At 41.0% G+C, this 20,409-nt stretch overlaps 1 protein-coding gene and 1 long non-coding RNA gene across 2 annotated transcripts; one reads left to right on the forward strand and one right to left on the reverse strand.

The window, feature by feature from the left end:
- Positions 1-4,456: 4,456 nt before the first annotated feature.
- On the forward strand, positions 4,457-12,049 carry LOC104319185 (alpha-1-antitrypsin). The gene is made up of 5 exons (XM_009920822.2): positions 4,457-4,555; positions 5,294-5,980; positions 6,478-6,748; positions 7,480-7,627; positions 8,362-12,049. The coding sequence occupies exons 2-5, from the start codon at positions 5,311-5,313 to the stop codon at positions 8,566-8,568; spliced, it is 1,296 nt and encodes a 431-aa protein (XP_009919124.2). The 5' UTR covers positions 4,457-4,555; positions 5,294-5,310; the 3' UTR covers positions 8,569-12,049.
- A 5,850-nt stretch (positions 12,050-17,899) lies between these two features.
- LOC138685316 (uncharacterized) lies at positions 17,900-20,159 on the reverse strand. The gene is made up of 2 exons (XR_011324552.1): positions 20,060-20,159; positions 17,900-18,407 (listed from the first exon to the last, which is right to left on the reverse strand). It is a non-coding gene; the product is annotated as an uncharacterized lncRNA (long non-coding RNA).
- Positions 20,160-20,409: the final 250 nt, after the last annotated feature.

The following is a 20,409-nucleotide window of genomic DNA, read 5'->3' on the forward strand; positions in this document are numbered from 1 at the left end:
GTGCTTGGGATTGCCCTGGCCCATGTGCAGGACCTTGCACTTGGCCTTGTTGAACTTCATGAGGTTTGCACAGGCCCACCTCTCAAGCCTGACAAGGTCCCTCTGGATGGCATCCCTTCATTTGTCCATGAAGAATTAATTTCTTGAAGATAGATGAAGCAAAACCTGCATGAGACAATGAGCACAGCTGAGTTCCCTGATGGAGAAATGCAAGTTAAAATGAAGGGTGGAGTTAATAGAAAATGAGAAGCATCTTCTAGGTTTGTCCTTGTGTTGGTTTTGGCTGGGATAGAGTTAATTTTCTTCATAGTATCTAGTATGAGGCTATGTTTTGAATTTGTTCTGAAAACAGTGTTGATAATACACTGATGTTTTCGTTATTGTTGAGCAGTGCTTGCACAGAGTCAAGGCGTTTTCTGCTTCTTAAACCACCTGTTGTGGTTTAACCCCAGCCAGTAACTAAGCACCACACAGCCACTCACTCACTCCCCCCCACCCAGTGGGATGGGGGAGAGAATCGGGAAAAAAAAAAGTAAAACTCATAGATTGTGATAAGAACAGTTAATAGAACAGAAAAGAAGAAACTAATAATGATAATAATAACAATAATAAAATGACAATAATAATAATAAAAGAATTGGAATATACAAAACAAGTGATGCACAATGCAGTTGCTCACCACTCGCCAACCACTGCTCAGTTAGTTCCCAAGCAGCAACCCCGCCAGGCCAACTCCCCCCAGTTTATATACTAGCTGGGACATCACATGGTATGGAATACCCCTTTGGCCAGTTTGGGTCAGCTGCCCTGGCTGTGTCCCCTCCCAACTTCTTGTGCCCCTCCAGCCTTCTTGCCGGCTGGGCATGAGAAGCTGAAAAATCCTTCACTTAGTCTAAACACCACTTAGCAACAACTGAAAACATCAGTGTGTTATCAACATTCTTCTCATACTGAATCCAAAACATAGCTACTAGGAAGACAATTAACTCTATCCCAGCTGAAACCAGGACACCACCCCACCAGCGAGGAGGCTGGGGGTGCACAAGATGTTGGGAGGGGACACAGCTGGGACAGCTGATCCCAACTGACCAAAAGGAAATTCCATACTATATGATGTCATACTTCACAAAAGCTGGGGAAAGAAGGAAGGGGGGGACATTTGGAGCGATGGCGTTTGTCTTCCCAAGTAAGCGATATGCATGATGGAGCCCTGCTTTCCTGGAGATGGCTGAACACCTGCCTGCCAATGGGAGGTAGCGAATGCATTCCGTGTTTTGCTCTGCTTGCGCGTGCAGCTTTTGCTTTACCTGTTAAACTTTCTATCTAAACCCACGAGTATCCACGCTTTTACCCTTCCAGTTCTCTCCCCCATCCCACTGAGGGGGAGTGAGAGAGCAGCTGTGTGGTACTTAGTTTTCAGCTGGGGTTAAACCACAATAGTCCTTTAGGACAACTTATTGTCCACATGACCAGTTTGTGTCATTCTAGGAAAATGTATACGAGTTCTCAGTATTAAAAACCCAAAGTTTAACATTGCTGAGAAAGTATGGTCTGATTTTCCAGCACACAGAAATTTTTAATTAGTGGGAATTGTTTGTTGCGGTTTTTTTTAATTCTCTCTCTCTAATATCTTGGCAAGGTAGGAAATCATATAATGAAAGGAAATAAAATGTAAAGCTATAAAAGCAACAAAGCCCAGAAAACAGACGAGAATAAGCATTGGCTGTCTTGGAGAGTAAGGAATGAATTATGTACATTATCTTTTATATATCTAGTTTTTTGGCATAGTGGAACCTGGAAAAGGAAGTCCTCTGGATGAAATAGCTAATTGCTGGGCAATGTGGCATCACTGAATTGCTATCCCATGATGTAGTAAAGCTGCAAATCATAGTCTCATGATGGTCTCCAAGCTATAGACCACAATAAATGTTTTTGCTGTTGCAAGCGACACAAACATTTCCTGCTTTATGTGGTTTTACATAGCATCAGAAGGTAGCTTCAAACAGACCCAGCTTCCAGAATCTCTGAGGCTGATAAATATACCTTTGGTTAGAAAGTGAAGAAAATAACAAGGAATTATAAGCAAAGTAGAAAGAACTTTGATTCTCAGCAGAGGTTATGTATATCTATGTTTTCCTTTAAAGATAAGATATACTACAGCATTTCATTGCAAGTATGAGGTTCTGGTAACAGATTGAAATTGAGGCTACAAAATTGTCTGATATCCCAAAGAAGGACATTAGCAGAATATTGTGGTTGTAAGGCCAAACATTCAGTCTTTAGGAAATACCAGAATTAATACCATCCAGCTTTGATGTAATAAAAATGGCTGCAATAATGGGAATAGACATAAGATGTTTTTCCAGGGATTTAATAGCACAGCTGTAGAGACACTCAGATGTTCTGGTCTCTTGTCTCACTTCTGGGACTGGATATATTCTAATGGCTCATTTGTTTCTGTCCTCTGCTAGTGCCTGCCCTCTCTTCCTAATTGTCTTCTCCAGGTACTTACCCACCAGCTCTCATCCCCATCTTCCCTTCTTCCACTCTGTGAGACGGTTGCTTAATCTTCAGACCTGCAACCATTTCTTCCTTGCAGCTTTCATTATGGCAGGGGAGCATTTCCAGCAGGCCTTGCATCCTCCCTGTCAGCTGTTGTGCCTTCCCGATGTCTTTCCTCTTGATGGAAATTTAGGTATACATATAAGCACCATGAACAGCATAGCGGAGTTTATAGATGCTCCTTGAATGGGTACCAGTGACATTCAGTAACATGCAATTTTACAGGGAACAGCTTTGTTTTGGTGCTCCAAGGATAAATGCAATGGTGGGAGGAATGAATGCAAGGGGACACATGCTGGCTTGTGTTTCTTGATTGCCTTTCAGAGTTCCATTACAGGGCCTGAACTTGAACCACAGGTTGAAAATTTCTACATTATTGCAGTGCCAGTATGAGCTAAGAACATCTGTATTGGTATCTGTTTCCTTGCATGCATCCCCAGTCAAAAAGGAATGATCCTTCAGGTCATCCCTCCATTTACTGCCTTTCTGCCTCACTGTTAACAAACAAGCTGATCTCTCTTAATGAAGATTTAGGATTATTGGTATGAGTTTACAAAGCTTGCTGAACTGGAAATACTCAAGTTCCTGTTTTCCATCTTGTAAATCTTATTCACTGTTTTATAAGCTGTAATAGGCCAGTGACCACATGCATTGCTGGCTACTTTTTGACAGTTCATAATCCCCTTGTAGTTACTGGGCAAAGGCTCAGTGATTTATGGGCTACAGATATTACCCTCACTTCAAAATCTGATGGTTGCCATCAACCTCTTGGGGTGTTCTGGCAATGTGGAATCAACGGGATGCAGATTGCGTATTTCACATCTACATTATGGGAATGACACTATAACTGCTAAGTGGAATGACAAAACCATCCTACACAATGGAGTCCCACAGGGGCATCCAGATCTGTTAAAAAATTCATTTCCTGCCTTAGTTTGTCCTTGAGTGATCTGTCCACATATGATATTCAACCCTGAATATCATCCAGCGATGCAACACGTCGTCTTTAGCACTGGCTGAAAGGTGAATTGGCAGCCTATTTTGTGTGCTGCGGGGGTCCATTTCAGTTTCATATGGTACAGAAGACGAAGCTGAGGAAACAAGATACTCACTGACCACATTTGTCTCTTTGCAGTCAGTCTCTGGAACTGTCCAGTGTAAGCGTTGTTTCTTAGCTGTGGTGTTTTTGTTGTGTATTTTCTAAAAACCCAGGGGAAAACTCTTCACCAACTCTTTAAATACTCAGTCACAGGTGATGGCAAACAGCAGTGAGTGAACAGCTGTATTGTGTGAAAATGTCTCACTAGAGTTGTAATGCCACATGTTATTCTAAAGAAACCTGGAGACCGTTCATCAATCACGTACTGTCTGCTCCCCTTCAGAAAAGGCCTGAAACCATTAAACGTGGTGTCAAAGATTGTGACTGAGGTACACAGTAAGGCAGAAGGGCTTTCTAAATCCAAACCTTGTTTTGAAATCCTGACAGAGAGGTTACGACTCTGGCAGTGTCGCCGTCCAGTTTATTGGTCCCCCAGGACCAAGCTAAGAGGATGGTCTGGCAGGGAGGCTGTGCTCCCTAGTAGGCTGTGCTGGCAGCTTCGTCCCCTGCAGCCAGACCCAGGCAAGAGGTGGCCTTCACATAAAGTCACAGCGTTTGGCTCTGGCCACGAAGGGTATGGCTATGGCTCTCCTGCCAGGCACCCACAGCAGCAGGCTTCTTGTGTTAACCTGCAAGCGTGGAAGCAGCAGGAGGTACAGTCCCTGCTCCGCTCCCTCTCGTCTGCAGCCCCAGCACCCAGCACTGTTAGCTGGTGTCTGGGTTGGACAAACTGTCCAGAATATCTAGTGTCATTACTGCTTGCTGTGCATCCTTGCTGGCAATTTTTATTTGAACTAACTAATGATTAACGGGGGTGCTCTGCTTAATCCTGCTCAATGATACTGAAGAGAAGAAGAAGCAAGCAAGGCACAGCAAGATCCTTTTTGTAGCACTGTAAGTACCCTTTTAGTTTTCCCTTGGCTCATTTGGACATTTCATTTTGGGGGATTATGTTATTGCCTCGGAAGGGCACCTTTTTCCATGTAAACAAAGGGATGTAACTGTCATGCAAAAAATCAAAACATGCCAAAAGCCAGCAAGAACTGGCTGCTAGGGAAGAGGATACTTCACATAATCAAATAAAAATTTGTTCTGGAAACAATAGAGATGCCTATAGACTTTGCTACCACAGTGATCCAATATTTTATCTTTGAAGAAACTGTAAAAGTATTTTGTAATTTTGGTCCTACACAGTATGATCTATGTTTATATCACATTTTTGTTTAACACAGAATTAATTCTCTAATTATTTGATGAATTGAGGAAGACTAACAGGGCTGCAGTAGCCATCCTGCAGTACTGAGTACAAAAACAACTTCTACCAGTTACTCTGGGGAAAAGGTCATAAGCTTCCAGTTATTTGCAAATTTTAAAAAATTCAGTCTTACCCTGTTCTTTAAAGGATAATATGATCAAAATGACCTCTTTTGAGATAGTACTTGGTTATACAAATAGTGTATCAGGAGGCATATTTTTTCTGGGAATCACTGGCATGCATCAGGAGTGTGAAATATGAAGCGTGGGATTTTGGAAAACCGGTGTGTTCTGAGATCCTCATTTTACTTGGCTGGAGCACACAGCATGAAGAGATTAATTTCCATGCCATGTTTTGTATGTCTATCTCTTTTCCAGAAACAGTTAAAAGGAAAATGAACCCCACCTTCTCCTTGTGTTTATTGCTGGCTGGTTTGCATACTGTTGCCCAGTGTCATCAGCATCCTCGCTACCGCAATAAGCAGGATGATCCTAAAGGGACATATTACCCAGGACGCAGTTCTCATGGGGAAGGAGTTTATCCAGTTAACAAAACCTTTGTCAAACTCGTTCCCAGCAATGCTGACTTTGCATTTTCATTTTACAAGCTGGTCGCATCTGAAGCAACAGATCAAAATATTTTCTTTTCACCCATAAGCATCTCTGCTTCCTTTGCAATGCTGGCACTTGGTGCCAAGTCAGCGACACTGACGCAGATTCTGGAAGGGCTTGCCTTTAACCTGAAAAAGACTCAGGAGCAGGAAATACATGAAGGCTTTTGCCAACTCCTCCACATGCTGAACCGTTCAGACAGTGAGCTCCAGCTGAGCCTGGGCAATGCCCTTTTTATAGAAGAGACGCTAAAACCACTACAGAAGTTCTTGGATGATGTCAAAAGCTTTTACGAATCTGAAGTCTTTTCTACTGACTTTAACAACTCCTCTGGTGCTGAGAATCAGATCAACAGTTACATTGAGGAAAAGACAAATGGGAAAATTGTTAAACTAGTGGAAAATCTTGATCCTCTCACTGCAATGGTTCTTGTTAACTATGTCTTCTTTAAAGGTAAGAAATATCAAAGTGTGTGAAGGTTGTAACTTAGATGCTTAGTGCTTACTACAGGGAATGAAAACTTAAGAGAAAGAAACTGTAGTTTAAATATTTTAAATGGAGGAAACCATGTTCAGTATCTGGAAAATGTTGCTATAAAACCATGTATACTTGTCGTCGGTATAAATATGTCCGCACCTGGTTAAGTGAAAGACTGGGGGTTTTTTTAACAAATATCTTTGTTGAGTTTGGTAAATTCTTTAATGTGATTATAGACTCATGCTTTAGTGAAAGATGGTGTTTTCAGTATTATCTGCCTGTAGTTGTCTTTAAGCACCTGAAAGAATAATAATAATAAAAAAAAGAGCTGCAATAATGTAACACCTGAGAATGCAGTACCCTGAAAAAGATATTTGCTCTAATCAAAGGAAGGCTGTGGGACTAAATCCTGTTTTATTCACCATGTCCATTCCTCTTTGTATTCCACTGAATTATTTTCTTTTTGTCATAAGCCCATTGGGAGAAACCCTTCAGTACTTCATATACAAAACAGGAGGATTTTTTTGTGGACCAGAAAACATCTATAAAGGTTGACATGATGTATCGAAAGGGTTACTACAGAAATTACTTTGATGAAGAGCTGTCCTGTTGGCTGGTTCAGATACCTTACAATGGAAAAGCTGCAGCATTATTTGTTTTGCCCGACGAAGGGAAGATGAAGCAGGTGGAAGATGCTCTCTTGAAAAGGACTGTATCTAAATGGGAAAAGTTCCTCCAAGACAGGTAACTGTTTTTGCTAAGGTAAGAGATGACCAACATTATAGATTAGTAGTGTTCATCTTACCAAGACAAAACATTAAAGGCCAGGTTATTTTACTGAACTCTATTCACTTAATGGTCCCTCTCTGTGCAGGAGTTTCCTTTTCTTAGTTGGAAAATGAAAAAGAGCTGTGAGTAATGAACAAATAGGGCATTGAACATGGGATGCATCTTGGGTTAAGTTCCTGGCTCTATCACATGTTGCTTAGCACCATGATGAAGTTACCAGACCCCTGTTTCATATGGGCATTGTGAAACTACAATGGAGTAACTATTGGGTGTTAGGGTGTTGAGGGCGTTGTATGTAAAAGTGGAAATTTTATTAATTCACGATTACTGCAGCTATTTCTGTCGTGGCCCAAGCCCTGTTGTATATTTGAACAGCCTTAGGACAGCTAGCTATGATCTTTTGAAAAACACCTGCTACCTGGCAGTAGTAGCTCTGTTTGCCACAGAGTTGGTATGGTTGTGTCTTCCACCCCACTCCTTGAACCATACTGTGGAGGCAGAGGATAACGAGCTCATTCTGCTCCAACCCTCCACGTTAGATAGCTAACCTGGTCAGAAGTGCTATCTGAACCCTGAGAGCAGACTTTTAACATTTAGAGAAATAAATGTGAAGTGTCACTATACTGAAGCCATTGAGGAGTGTTACCTAGATGACAGTTTGTCTGTATTTGTGTTATTTGTTACAGAAAAATACATCTGCACATTCCAAAATTTTCTATTTCTGGTACCTATGATGTGAAAAGGATAGTCAAACAAGTGGGTATGGTTGATCTATTCACTGAACAAGCTGATCTGTCAGGGATTACTGAGGAGCCTGGACTGATGGTTTCAAAAGTAAGTCAGCACGTGAAACACAGCGACCACAGGATTTCTTTGTTCCCAGGAACCTGACATTAATATCCCATGAAAAGCTTATCCCAGTCTCTCTGAAGCATCACTCAATCATCAACAGCTGCCAGCCTGGAAACAAAGCAAGCCCTATCTTTCCTAAACCTGAAGCCACACATGCTTACAAGGGGTTATACATACGTGGTTCGAGAAGGAAGAAGACATACGTATAATTAAATGTTCTTTTGGCTACTAAACAAAATTATCTAAAGGTAGCACATTAGCTTTGGTAAAATTTCCTCTAATTCTGCCTACAGAGGGCAAAAGGCTGTTATTCCTGCCCTTCTAGTGCCCTCAAAAAGTTATTTTTTTCAGCTAGATGATAGGGTAAATTCACAATAATACATGAAGCTGCCAAAGGCAAAACTAAGTCTAGGCTAAATTACCAGGTTCCTTTGCTTCTAGAGTTTCTTGCGATCAGTCATCTTGAGTGCTCTTTGGCTGTCTGCTGTTTGAGGGTTACTCTCTGCACACGCAGTGAAGGAGGGTAGCAGGAGTGGGCTGATGGCTGATTGCACTGCAGTGGGAGGGGGAGCGGCTGGTGATGACCTTCCCAGAGGCTGGTGCTGCCGGGTCTCGCCCCAGACAGGGTTCCCTTTGGCAAGAGCAAGGAGGGTGACAGGCTGCTCTAGTCTTGCTGGGTTGTCAGCTGGAGGCTGTTTTGCTGTGTGTCCTTGCAGGTGATCCACAAAGCCGTGCTGAATGTTCATGAGAATGGCACTGAAGCAGCGGGGGCCACAGTGAAGGAGGTTACCTGGAGATCTGGCGATTTTCCTCACCCGCCTCGAGTCAGATTCAACAGGCCCTTTCTCCTGGTGATTCTGGATAAATACACCCGCACCATCCTCTTCATAGGGAAAATTGTAAACCCTCTGAAAAATGACTGATTGACCAGAGGACATGCACTTAAGCACATTGCTGGCTAAATTCCCATGATCCAGCAAAATATTTGTGTGTGCATACCACATTGTACTAGTGCTCATCTTTCAGCCATTATCCTTATATACATTATTAACCCCTGAAAACACAGAAACTGTTTTTCCTTGTCCAAAAGTGACTGGTATTTCCTCCAGTCTACAGCCAGGTATAGCTGGTAGTGTTAATGAAAGACAAGTCACTTTTCACCAGTTTTGTAACAAGCCCTTCCTGACATGCTCTCATGGGGTATTTGAGATGGTTCAAAGTCTCTGGATGATGTAGCTATTGCTGTACACTCACAGTGTGTGTACAGGAGAGCGGGAGAAGGGAAGCAGGGAAAAGGAGGTGCGAGGTATAAGTCCTGCCTGTTTAATCCACTAACCTTTGATGACTAGTCTTAAATGCAGATTCCCTTACTATCGAAGTGAATTTCCATTAATTTCTTTGGTTTTTAACCAAGTATGGTGTGAAGCCGCAGGATCAGTGACCAGGACACTGGAGGACACACCGATGTAAAGGGTTGATGAGTGCAGGTGGTTTAGCTTGCCTCCCTCTCCTCCCCAGTGGAAGCCCTTCTCATGGAGACAAGAAGGTTGTTTTTGATTTACAAATAATGTTTATTCTACTAAGGAAGGAAGACATACCAGCAAAAAGACTTTGTTTTAAGACTTTGTTTTATCTTGCTAATACAGCTATTATTGCCAATGCCCTGAGATAAGTGTGGTGGAGCAGTCTGTGACAAAGCACCAGTTTCCTTTTTATGGATTTGTTGTCACTGTCATTTCTCTTTTCTCCTACTGATGCCACCTTCGCTACCACACTTTTCAGCTAGATTTTTTAGACTGTGGTAGAAAAGAGGAGGAATGAAAAATTATAACTCCAGAGAGTTTATGTTTCCTCAGCAGGAACAGCAGAGCTTTCCTAGGGACTGTTAACCTGCTTTAAACTATCATAGACACACATGCAAAATGCAGGTGATATTTGAGAAGTCACCTTTCTAAATGTTAACAGTGGATTACTGTTACAGAGTAAAAACATATTGTGAATTGACATTTGTACCTTTTCACTCAAGGTTTCTCAAGTCTAACTTATTGCTATTGTGTGTTTTATACTGACTCAATTGGTAGGATTTTCACATACCAGCTACACTAGATAGTTGTGCGGTTATGAAAGGAAAGAAACACAAATCAGTAAATATATAAATTATTTTATTATTTTTTCTTTAATTTTTTAAACCAACATCCTTAGCATGGCTTATTAAAATACAGAAAGCCAATGAAAGTACTTAAATTACAGATTCATTAAATCTCTTTCTATAGAGTATTTCAAACCAGTAGAAAAAAATGTAAAAAGCCTCTTAAAATGTCTGTGAAAAATATAACCCAAAAATTATGGTGAATATTCTAAAATATAATTGTCTTGATTGGTTTGGGGATCTTTATTTTCTTTGACATTAAATTAATGCTATCAATATTAGCAAATTGTAGCTGTAAGTATACAAGTAGGGAATATAAGGAATAACCTTCCCATGTCTATCTGCTAGCTATGTAACACTTGACATTCACTCTCAAAGCCCTCCTGAAAATCATGTAAACCATTGACAAAAGTTTCTTACTCATAATTGTATTTAGTCTGTTCAATATTTAGTAACAAACAGTTGGCTTCATACCTCTAAGCATAAAAGGACTTAGTCTTGGTGCAATACAGATAAACTGATTCTACAGAAGATCATTTAAAAGTTCTTGGCAAATCTCAGGGCTAATTCAGGACAGTATGCCAAAGTCCAGCTTTGCAATGACAAATGACTCCATAGGCAAATACCAAGAGACTTTATGTTTGTTGTTCCTCACGGACCTCAGATCAATAGTCTCTGTTTGTTAGTAGGAAAAAATATCTAAATGATATTTTGCCAATCAGATCTCACTTTGAGGGGCAACCTTGTTGCTCAACTCATTTGAAAGTGGGTGGAGAAAAATCAAGCTGAATTAAGAACTACATAACCCAGAAATATCATATTGGTAGGCAATCACCTTCAAATGGGAGTAGGGACCCCTTACATGCATCTTGCCTTGGTTTTCTTTCTATTTTGACTAAAATCAGGGAATGCCTCTCGATGGAAATGTGCAGCAGACAGCAAATTTATGCTCTAAATAAAGGGTACAGACGGATTGCACAATCCCCCCAAAGCTGAGCCTTAAGGTTGTCACAAATCCAGCGCAGCCATGGTTTATTCAGGACAGTGTTTCTTCTTTCAATCTGCTGCGTTTTTTGCTTCTTCTTTCCTGGATTTTTGTTTCTTGGTTTGCTTGCTGACTGTGAATTTTGTGACCAAGAAGCCTCAGTGCAACAGAGGAAGGATTTTCCTCCTAGCTAGTCAAGAGTTTCTGCTGCTGTGTGCAAGTACTGTGGTGCACCACTTCAATGCAGTGGCGCTGCTGGAGGATGGAGCTGGCCTGATGAACCACCTGAGGGACAAAATGCAAAGGACATCTTCTAACCCAGCCTGCACTGAATCCTCCGCACAAATCTGATATGGGAGTGCATGCGACTATGCGCGCGCAGGAGCTGCAGCCTCAGCACTGCCTAAGTGGACCCTAAAAGAAATCTGTGATGGTATGGCTGAAAGTAGTCTTCTGTAAAGGCTGTTTTAAGTTAACAGCCATAGAAGAAGAATTGCCAGCACAGCAGAAGCTTCGGAACAACACACACTGAGCAGCTAGCTTTCTGAAGTAATGAGAAAAGGAAAATACGCGTTGTGGGAATAACAGTAAACTGTGTATTCGTTGTCATAACCGGGAAGGAAATATCTAAAGAAGTGAAACAAAGTCTAAAAGCATAAATAAGGAGCTCAGAAACCAGGATTAATCCATGGTGGAGAGAGATTTAACCCTTACGTACAAACTATGTGAAGATCAAAAGACATTGTAAGAAAACTAGCAGCAATTTTGAATAGTGTTACAGATCGCAAAAGAAGGAACAAGCAAAAAGATGCGAAGTGTATATGGGTGTAGGGGCAGAGAGGGAAATAATATGCTTGAAGTAAGTCAAAGAAAATAACATATTTCAAACAGCCAGTGGTTAGCGCCAATGCACAGGTCTGTCATTGTTCCCAGTGCTGTGCTGTGCTGCATCTGCTAGGAAGAAACTAAAGGCATATAACGTAAGCAACAGCCTTAAAGGTCATAGGGTGAAAAGCAAATTGCATATTCTGCTGGAAAGACCTACTAATGCTCTGTTAAATGTAAGCACAAATAAGAACCCATATTTTGACAATGGTAGAAGGCACAGACTGCTCAATAACAAAAATCCCTGACAAAGCTGAGGCACATAGTTCTGATGTCAGTGTATCCTCATCAAACAGGAGATATCATTAATCATACTATAATTTAGGGCCTTTGCAAAGTAATCACCTTTTAAATTGTTTTCTAATATATAACAACTAAATAGTCACATCTTGTTAGCATTGTTTTGTTACTGAATAACCTATTATGTTCTTGTACTGTACGATATAGTTCTTTTTGCATGTCACTCAGGACATAATGACAAAGAAAAATTCTAGCAAGGTATAAAAAGTTCTGGTGGGGATTGACCCCATGATACTTCAGGGATGGTGGGGTAAGAGTCTCCCCTTAATAACAGCATGCTTTTCCTGGTGCTCATCATTGATCAGCACACCCACTTCACTATCTTAATGGGAAAATAGTTAGCCCTGCAGGAAAATAGTGCCATTCATGTCACAGACCTATCACTTGGGGGTGTCCGATTTCTCAAGATCAGGTGCCATGTATTTCATTATGTATTCAGAGTCTAGCAATTGTCACACAATTAGTAATTAACAGATATTCCTGGGCAATACTATGTGACTTTCTCAGCTCTAGAAGAACTCGGTGATTATTCAGGGCTGAAAACCTGGCTTCTATTGCCACCAAGAACTTGGCAGCTATGAAGGTGCTGTGGCCAAGATCCATACAGCCAGTGTCCATCATCTGCTAATCACACTAATGCCTAGACTCAGGAAGCCCTTGTGAGAGATGTATTGCTGAAGGCAGTGCTCTCCTGCAGCCTTCACAGAGCCTTGGCAACCCCAAATACCACATGCGTACCTCTGGCATATGTCAGATGGAGTTACCAGCAGCATAATCACCTATGTGAGGTATGGTTGGGGCTCAGAAAGGGGCATCTGAAGGCATCAACAGTTTCATTGTTGTAATGGATCTAGAAAATGTTTTCTGGAATGGAGTGTATTTAATTGTACCACTGGCTGCTAAGAGACTGCAAAAGCCAGACCAAAACAAATGAGTGCATTTCACACAAGCATTTCCAAGCCTTTTTAATGGAGAGCCATAATGTTAACTTAGTAATTCTGCTATACATTAGATTCCTGGCTTGTGCTCTGTCATTTGGCCAGGAGAAAAAATATCTGCAGGGAAGAATGGAAGGTCCGTGGTTATTTGACTCCTGCAAAGGCTTGGCAAAGAGTTGTATTTCTCTTCTTCAGACACAACATAGTTTGTTCATTTTTGTCTTACATATAACATGATATTTCTTTCCTATTAGGAAAATATATATGAAGACAGTACAGTATCATGATAATTGGATGTTGATGCACACAGGGAAATCAATCACTAGAAGTACTGTTGCCTTTTACTCCTTTACTTTTCTTGTTTGAAACTTCCCTCCTGTGCATGCTGAAGTTTACATGGTTCCAGGCTTTGGCTGCAGCTTTCTTCCGGATAAAGATTCACAGGATGCTTTTCCTGAGGACCAGTCTGGTTTCTCAAAACTGCTTCCAGATTATGGCCTCAGAGGTTGAAGTTACAGAGCTATCAGAACATCTTACTAGCTCTTCCTACTTCACCTTTCCAGGAATAGCCACATGCTTCAACATCCAGAAATCTAAGATTGCCATAAACCAGAAACAATTTCATAAGTCAGAAACGATTTCAGTCATAAACCATTTCAGTCTGGGGAAAAGGGCTGGGAAAGAAGTAGTTTTACATATTCCATCAGAAATGGATGGCTCCATAACCAAAGCATGCTCTAGATGAGGCTGTTGGCTTTCCATCCCATTCTTCATATCTCCCATTCTCTCTGGGTAGCTGACTTTGACACTTCTTATGAGATTTCTCCAGTTTAAGAGGACCTGCAAGTGTTATGAGTTAATTGAAAAATACATCTCAGCCTTTTATCACAATACCTTTAGAAACATCTAAACCACTAGATACCGGCATTGAAGAAAGAGAAAAAGGAAGCAACCTCCCTTGGAAGATGATTTTTACCTTCTTATCCAGTTACCTTATGCTGTGTGGAGTGCAACCAATAGAACAAAGAGCAGAAGAGGACACCTTGGCTAAGGGGGCATCTTGCAAGTGGTGTGAACATGAGATAATACTTATATTAGAGCCCTTGTTACCTGTGTAACTTATGGTACAATTTCTTATTTCACCTGTGTAAAAGGGTGGGCTTGACAGTGGTGATAAAGGGAATCACCTGTCTGCAAAGCAAGGACTGGAAAAATAGCTGCTGTTCGAAAAGGTGAGAAAACAGAAATGTTCTTAGAGGTTCTGTGAAGAAACATGTCATGTCTTGAAGAGCACTGCTCTTCCCTGAAAAAAGATTGAAGTCCATAGGGAGCAAGTGGGAGGGAGAGGGGAACTGCCAAGGTGGCCAAGATGTCTACATTGTGCTGTGAGAGGCAGAGGCACAAGCTGAGGTCCCTCTTGCAGCTGCCATGAGACAGGGCAGCAGGGAAGCAAGAGCAACCTGGCAGTATGCTGGGGCTAATTAGCTCATCTGTCTGGGCAGGCCACCATGCAACATAGATTTCGAGTCTTTTTAAGGCTTGACTGGAACTTAATTAGCAGATGTTAAAGCATTTGGCACAAATAAGCCAGAAAGTGATGCCAGTAGAAAGAGAATCAAAGGAAATGATTGTAGGGGAGAAGTTTTAACACTGACCTTTTCACCTTCATCAGTTAGATGTTGTTTAGTCGCAGGGCACAGGCTCAAACCCGTACAAGTGCAACTGCACTGTTGCTTCTCCATTGCTTGAAGTCCAAAGGTTGGCTGGGGTTTGGCCCTCAGATGCCGGCCACATAAGCTCCTTAAAGCTTTAAAACTTGGAAACACAGAATAAAGATTCTGCCCTTCTGTTAACTTTCCAGTCCTGTGTCATTTTTATGTGACACTTTCATTTGCATTGTCTTTTATTTATGTACTGTATGGCATATATAAGGTTTTGGTTTTAAGCTTTTAACTTTAGTTTTTGCATATCCTTGAGTCTTTGGGGCAGGCTTCCTGAACTTCTTTCTCCACAGTAAGCTCATGTGTAGGAGCTGGCAGCTGATGTGACACGATAGCTTCTTGCTCCTCCTTCCTTATTTTGGAAGTACGTGGGAGTCTCCCTGCACCAAGCTGGGTAGCAGTTTTAGAGCACTGCAGCAAATAGAATTTCTCCTCTGAGACGTATTTATATCTGTTCTAACTGGCAGCAATTGCCACCTTGGTATCTGCTCAAAGAATGCTCCCTGGCAAGCTCAATGAGGTGATGGTTAGCTCTCTCTTTTTGATTTTGTAGATCTGGTACAGTGGAGTTAAACCCAGTGTTTAGTTTAGACCCATTTACATCCAACCCATTCAATAAAGTCCTATGAATCATAAACGGAACTCAGAGTTATTCCAATCTGAAGTGACTCACTTTTTGGCCAGTTTTTGGATAGCATAACAGGCTCCTTAAAGAAATAATTCACTTTCTGCACTGAAAAGGAATCAAGAAAAACAGGAGGACAAAAACACAGTTGGGGTAAACACACATGCAGTTTTAACTCCTGCTTCTTTAAAAAAAAAACCCTTTCTGTAGTTGTGTTGCTGTACAAAAGCATCACAGATATACATCTTCATTTAATTCAGCACAGCAAAATTAAAAGAGCAAATAAGTTCAGAGGTAATAAGAGACATCTGATATGTCCTATGTTTCCATTTTTTGACATTAAAGACTATGTTTACCTAGTTTCTTTTTTACTGACATTGATCCCCAAAATGTTCTTCCCATGATCCCCCAAGAAACACAGCTGTTTTCTTTCCAAAGTGCTCCAGTTGGATGTGACATGTGTGCTTTGGATGGAGGTGGAAGTTGGGTGGGGGAAGATGATGAAAGGTCAAGAGAAGTTTAAGGGGAAAACAGCCTCTCTAAACACTTCAGTATTCGTGGAGTTTGGCAACACTGAACTAACCACTGAGACCTAAGACTTGTATCTCATTTCTGTGGGCAAAAATGAGGAATTATTTTTGGCACTCTGTGGATTTAATGGGTGTTCCAGTCTTTCTTTAGGAACTACTTCAAAGACATTAATTAAAACCCTTTTTTCTCATTGTTTGCATGCTGGTCTTTGAGTTGAGTCATAGATCTGAACTAGCATAAGATTAACCTCTGTAACAAATATCGATGGCATTCTATGGAGAGATCGGTAATTTTCATGATGGTTTCTTACTCAGAGGTCAATTCTATTCCTCACTGTCTTGTAGATGACAGCCAGCAAACAAGTCCACTGTGTGATTAAGTATCCCACATGCTAACTGGTCACCCCAGTGAATAGTACAGCTTGAGAGCTGTTTAAATTACTTAAACATCTCCTGGAAAGCAGCAATGTAGTTGAAACCTGGCTCACCTCAAGGTAGCCACCAGAAATACTGACTTCACATTTAGGCTTTACAAGCAGGTTATGGCAGAGGAAGGTGGCAAGAATACTTTATTCTCTCCTTTGAGCCTTTTCATTGCCTTTGCAATGCTCTGCTGGGGGAAGGGGTCAAAGGATCCATGTGGAGCTGGCTCCACAAAGACCTCACCTGACAGAGACAGAGGAGCAGGAGGTCCATGGAAGTTTTCTTTCAACTACTGCTAAGCAAGGTCTAGCTGAGTAAATGCAATGCCCTGTCTGTAAATGACAGCCCAGGAGTCTCTAGACAATGACAAAGAGATGCATGGTGCTGAAGCTGGCAGAAACTGAAGAGAAGATCAATGAACGGTTTGAATGTAGAAAATTCTAATTAGGAACATATTTTTACCATGCGGTGGTTAAATACTGGAAAAGGTTGCTCAGAGGTGGCGTGAAATCCCTGTCCTCGGAGGCATGTCCCTGAGGAAGCTGATCTAAGTAGGCATGTTTTAAGCAGAGGGGTGGACTAGATGACCTGTGGGGAAATCACACTGGCATGCTTCTTGACTATGTTTTCTTTAAAAGTAAAATATGTTGTACAGAGGGACAGTTTCTGAAATCTAATGTTTTAATGTTTGATTATGATCCCCAAGTTTTAATATTTCTCTGCCATATTGATTGATTATAAGGTTGCTGCAAGAAACCATTGGACAACACAACTTGACAGAATTTGAACAAGATTTTATCACTCAGTTGATGCATGTGTTTTCTTAGAGGAGCACAGCACACCTCTCGCTCTCTTTTCTACTTCAGTCTCTTTCTGGCATTTCCAGTTCTTTGCTCTCCACTAGGTCTCTTCCCAGCCCCTGGGCTGGGTTTCCTCAGATGCAGTCGCTCCAGGGAGTCACTGCATCAGGAGTTCCCTTCACAATTCTGCTGTCCAAGCCCTGTACCTATGAAATTTGCCCACTTTCTTTGCAGGATGTTCACAAAGCCCTGCTTAATTTTGCTGAGAAGCACAGGGAGGCTGCACTAGCCAGGGCTGCTGAATATAAATTTACTTCTTGTCCTCTAACTATTCAGCTGTCATCATTGTGACTGTAGGTTAAACTGTCTGTAGCAAAAAATGAGGAAACCTTGGCTTAGAGTTTGGGGTTTGGAAATCCATGTAAGGCAATTTCCTGATCTTGCACTTGTACTATGAACATCAACATGTGAACAAAAGAAAAGGTCTCATTTTTAAATTATAAATGAAGATGGTGTAAACTTAAACCTGTGACTACCTATCTCTGTGCAGGCCTAATGCTGCCTTGAGGAGCCTAGCTCTGTGCTGTACTCAGGGTTTTTGCACTCTGACACAATAGTACATATTGGAGATATTACAGGTTTAGGGGCTTGGCCACATGGATTGTGGTTTCTTGGGTGATCCAACCTTTTGACATACCCAGACAACTAGAATATGAATTTTGTATAGGCATTGCCAATGTTTAGCTTGAAAACAGCCTCTATCAAAACTCAAAATGAGGAAGGTGTTAATCTTATTAACTGAGACCTGTTTTTAAATTGGACAGGGGGAAGCAAAGTTTGTATGAGAAGACAACTTGAAATTGCAAGAATTCAACCACACAATATTTGAAAAGCAAAGAAAACTTGCAAGGAGTGATCTTTGTTTCATATGCATACATGCATCACTAGCCAGCTGTACTAACAGATAGTGTGCCAGCAGCAAACTGTCAGATTAGGCTGGGCTAATTAAACCTTATTACTTTTTTAGGCAAGGCTCATTGAACAGCCACTGTGTAAGTGTTCACAGAAATTCACCAATTCTTACAGCCCTAACCAAGCGAAAACATGAAGCTAGAGTTTTCTTCAACAAAAATAAATAGGACAGGTGTGATACGACAGTCACCTTAGACTCTTGGGAAGACACCCTGCATATAGTTTCTTTTAAAAGAGGAATTACTAAGCAGTGAGCTGTGCTTAAGAGGCATATTGCACTGGACATGTGCTCAATGGCTTCCTAAGGATCAGAGTTTTTCTTGTGTGCTACCTATGGCATCACGGTGGCCAGCCTGTCGCTTACGTTCAGGTGTGGTCCACAATGCCCCTCTCCCTTCGCATGCGCTTACGGAGGACTCTGCTTCTGACTACAGCTGTGTAGAGCAAAATAATAAGCATTTAAGGACACATCAAAGAGGCATTCACGCTTTTGAAGTCTGACATAATCATGCACTATTTTGATGCATATGGTAAATGTTTTGCCTCAAACGAACTTTAGAAAATGCCATAGTCAAAACTGCCTAAATGAGATGAGGCTGAAAAACAACACTGCTGGTGCAGGCACTGAAAGAGACTGAAAAAGTGACAAGCTGCAGAACAAAAAAACCTTTTAGTAGCTGAAGAGCAAGAAATAAGGAGTGGATGAAGGGCCTAGAGTGAAATTTATAATGAACGGACAAAGAAAGAGGGTGGATTTCAAGGATTCCATCATAGCCTAAAAAAATATAAAGAACTTTGTCAAACGTGCATTACTTAACAGCTGCTGGAGATAAGTTTGGTCACGCAAAAAAACCACACAAAAAACCCCCAACAAAAAAATCAACACAGTTGCCTCCCATGAAAATACAAACACAATACACCAGATCAGAACAACCTTGCACATGAACTGTGTTTATATTAGAGCTAAGAGCAAAATTGTTTTTCTTTAGCAAATATGCTAAAGAGAAAAAAGAAACAAGCCAGTGAGAGACATTTTAGTGCATCCAGAACCTGTGTTTGCATGTCTAACGTAAGATTTTAAGCCACTGCTTTTAGAAAGTCGCTTTTAAGCCAATCATTACTACTCAAAAAAAAAAAAAAGTTATATAACAGCTACTTAGGACCAGTAAGACTTTTCCATGGACATAATTTCCACTAGCATAACTAGAGTTTTCAAAGTTGGAGTCTTAAAATTACACTCTTTAAGTCGCAGCAGGGCTCCTGGGTAAAAACATGACTTGGCCAGCAAATACCAAGCACCTTAACATTTCTTTCAACCATCTGCCAAATGCAAGCATAAAGTACAGATGATTATTAAGACATTTTTTGTTTGGTTCATAAACATGGATTTAGAAAATCTGCTTCCAGCCATTCGAGTATATTTCTCTGAATCAATAAATACTGTACATGGACAGGAAACTTTTGAGAGTTTAATGAATGAAATAAAATGGGATCATATCCTTTCTTTACTGAGGTTTTAGAGCTGAAGTGTTATCTTCAAGGCTTTGCAATATGAAAATGGAAACAACCATTTTGCACATCTCTGAGTTGTGTTTCTCCCTGCGATTCTCTAGTTGGGAGTGCTTTTTACATAGGTAACTATTAAAAGAAAACAAAAGAAAATCTTGAATAAATTTTAAAACTATGAAAAACAAAATTTGTGATCCTTAAGTCATTATTTTAATGGCAGCCAGGAACTGAACTCCAGCTGTGTTATGCTTGACTGTCATGTGAATCCCAGTTCTATCTAGATTCAATAAGAATCATAGATCTACGTTCCTTCTGAATAATTTGACAATACCATTAATCATCTGTAACTTCCACGGTCATTGTTTGAAATGGATATGTTTACCTCTCAAATTATGCAAATTATTATTAGACTCATTAGAGTAACAAGCTCCTGACTTACTGGTCTCGTTAATCTACAGTATAAATGAGCATGCAGGACCTGTCAAACGGGATAAGAGAACTAAGACAAATATTTTTGGAAAAAAGATATGCAGGGAAGATTCTTATGCGAACCACCAGCAGGCTGAGTGTGGCTTACCTTCCATGCATCCTTCTTCCCTGCTGACTTGAAGACTGGGAGCAGGCAGACTTTTAGTCCTGTTGTAAGAATAGAAATTCATGGGAAAATCTGACTGCAGTCATGTATGTCTTCCAGACATACTCTGGGTAGGTTCTTCAACCTAACACTGACTGCCCCAGAGCCCCGCTCTGGCTACCTCAGAATGACTGCATCCTTTCAGTTAGAGTTTGGTGCTGGGGTAAGCAATGGTGAATTTTGGCAATGCCTATACTGTCGTTGTGGAAAGGACATGAAGACAGCCTTGGGCCAGCTGATACGGAGTGGTTCATGTCTATACCAGATATGTGATATATAATGTGGATGTTATA

This window comes from Haliaeetus albicilla, chromosome 5, assembly GCF_947461875.1.
Source record: "Haliaeetus albicilla chromosome 5, bHalAlb1.1, whole genome shotgun sequence".
NCBI classification, from domain to species: Eukaryota; Metazoa; Chordata; class Aves; order Accipitriformes; family Accipitridae; genus Haliaeetus; species Haliaeetus albicilla.

Coding starts and splice junctions, on each gene's coding strand:
- LOC104319185 (XM_009920822.2), top strand. CDS start 5,311: ATGAACCCCACCTTCTCCTTGTGTTTATTGCTGGCTGGTTTGCATACT. Junction 6,749..7,479: donor GAAAAGTTCCTCCAAGACAG/GTAACTGTTTTT, acceptor TATTTGTTACAG/AAAAATACATCTGCACATTC. Junction 7,628..8,361: donor CTGGACTGATGGTTTCAAAA/GTAAGTCAGCAC, acceptor GTGTCCTTGCAG/GTGATCCACAAAGCCGTGCT.